The 2,096-nt window shown below is 46.5% G+C and overlaps 1 protein-coding gene across 1 annotated transcript; it reads right to left on the bottom strand.

Moving 5' to 3' along the window:
• Positions 1 to 937: 937 nt before the first annotated feature.
• On the bottom strand, positions 938 to 1,644 carry LOC143023469 (histone H2A). The gene has a single exon (XM_076181992.1). The coding sequence runs from the start codon at positions 1,594 to 1,596 to the stop codon at positions 1,225 to 1,227; it is 372 nt and encodes a 123-aa protein (XP_076038107.1). The 5' UTR covers positions 1,597 to 1,644; the 3' UTR covers positions 938 to 1,224.
• Positions 1,645 to 2,096: the final 452 nt, after the last annotated feature.

Raw genomic sequence — 2,096 nt, 5'->3', positions numbered from 1 at the left:
AGAAAAGAAAGGGAACTGAGCTCTAATATTTTGTTTGAGTGTTACCACCATCATGGAGAACCTTTTGAAATGTTTACCTAAAATTCGTTCATTTTCCAGAATTTTTTTGTCGATTTTTCGCGGCCGGGGCTCCCTTAATGCGTATATAAGCGTGCATAGTAAAATATACACCCAATTTATGTGAGTATGCATATATCTATGTGTATGTACACATGTATGTACCTAAGCGTACACGCGCGCGTGTGTGTGTGTGTATCCACGTATGCATTGTTGTTCGCAACACGCCAGAACTGCTGTAGTCCCCCCTAAGTGAAATTCTTTGATTGTGCATAATATTGTTAATCTGCATTAATATATATATACCAATTCCCACCATTAACGTATATTGTAAACATTACATCTGATACGAGCATCACTATTATATTACTAAATGGATTTGTATATAGTTATATTTGCATACGCTTTACAGAGCATTTGTATATTGGTCGAGTATTATTGATGTGATGGCTGACGGCCGATTTAAAAAATGAGTCCTAAAACAGTATGGAAGTTTAAATGATTCCTTCCTACAATTGGGACGATAATCTATTATCATGATGTGGAAACGAACCGCATCAGACGTACACACGTAAGAGTGTGTGTGTGTGTGTGTGTGTGTGTGTGTGTGTGTGTGCGTGTGTGTGTGTGTGTGCGTGCGTGCGTGTGTGTGTGTGTGTGTGTGTGTGTGCGCGTGTGTGTGTGTGTGTGTGCGTGCGTGTGTGTGTGTGTGCGGGCGGGTGTGTGTGTGTGTGTGTGTGGGTGTGTGTGTGTGTGCGGGCGGGTGTGTGTGTGTGTGTGTGTGTGTGTGTGTGTGTGTGTGTGTGTGTGTGTGTGTGTGTGTGTGTGTGTGTGTGTGTGTGTGTGTGTGTGTGTGTGATGATGCATACGTGTTTGTACAGGAACAACGTGCGATGGTGCGAGAATGTATCTATGTTGGCAGGTATGCTTGCATCTGTACAGGCGCATGGTTACATTGATTCAAGTGAGCTAATGCATGCTACATACGAGGAAACCTAATGGCAAGACGCGATGCGATTGACAAGGAAGAAGAGGATGAAAAATAAGAAATAAAAGAATGGACAGTCAGTAAGAACCAAATTATCTCTCTTGTAAAGGACTGTGGCTCCAAGAGGAGCCGGTTATTAGAAGACACGAAGAAGAAGTTTAAAGATGTCGCTTGGGCCTTTACTTCTTCTCTGTCTTCTTGGGCAGGAGAACTGCCTGGATGTTAGGCAGGACACCACCCTGGGCAATGGTAACGCCAGAGAGGAGCTTGTTGAGTTCCTCGTCGTTGCGGATGGCAAGCTGGAGATGGCGAGGGATGATACGGGTCTTCTTGTTGTCGCGGGCAGCATTGCCGGCCAACTCGAGGACCTCGGCAGCCAAGTATTCCATGACTGCTGCCAGATAGACAGGGGCACCAGCACCAACGCGCTCGGCGTAGTTGCCCTTGCGGAGGAGTCTGTGAATCCTACCGACGGGGAACTGAAGACCAGCCCTGCTTGAGCGAGACTTTGACTTTCCCTTAACCTTTCCGCCTTTGCCACGGCCAGACATGATGAGTTGTGTTGTGAGCGAGGGTAACCGACCGTCCTACACGGTGAGCAAGTTGTTGAGGATATAAGCGTCGCTGGGTGTGTGTGTGTGTAATTGGGAGAGAGGCTCCCACGGGCTTTGGTTGTGAGCCCGTTTGGTGGGTGATATGACGTACGAGTGTGTGTGGGCCCAGCCACACACACTCGTACATTCACAAGATGTGCACACGCATAAGAATGCGCATGCACATCTCCGTGAATGCACCCTTCTCGATATAGCTGTATTATATTCAACTGGTGACATCTTCGTTTTATAAAGTAGATAAGAGGGAGGGGGGTGATCCAATGTATGAGTGTGTGTGACCTTGGCCACACACACTCATACATATATTGGATGTGCATACGCACGCAATATGCGTATGCACATCACCATGAATACACCCTTCCTAACAATGAGCATATATTGAAATAAATGGGGGGGGGGTGATTCAATGTACGAGCGTGTGTGTCCTTGGTCACACA

This window comes from Oratosquilla oratoria, unplaced genomic scaffold (genome assembly GCF_046742065.1).
Source record: "Oratosquilla oratoria isolate Oo_2021 unplaced genomic scaffold, ASM4674206v1 SCAFFOLD47, whole genome shotgun sequence".
Lineage (NCBI taxonomy): Eukaryota > Metazoa > Arthropoda > Malacostraca > Stomatopoda > Squillidae > Oratosquilla > Oratosquilla oratoria.
Note: the sequence above shows the minus strand (reverse complement) of the source record. Positions and strands in the feature narration are given on the sequence as shown.

Excerpts from the sequence above, each read along its gene's own strand:
- LOC143023469 (XM_076181992.1), bottom strand. The coding sequence starts at position 1,596 with ATGTCTGGCCGTGGCAAAGGCGGAAAGGTTAAGGGAAAGTCAAAGTCT.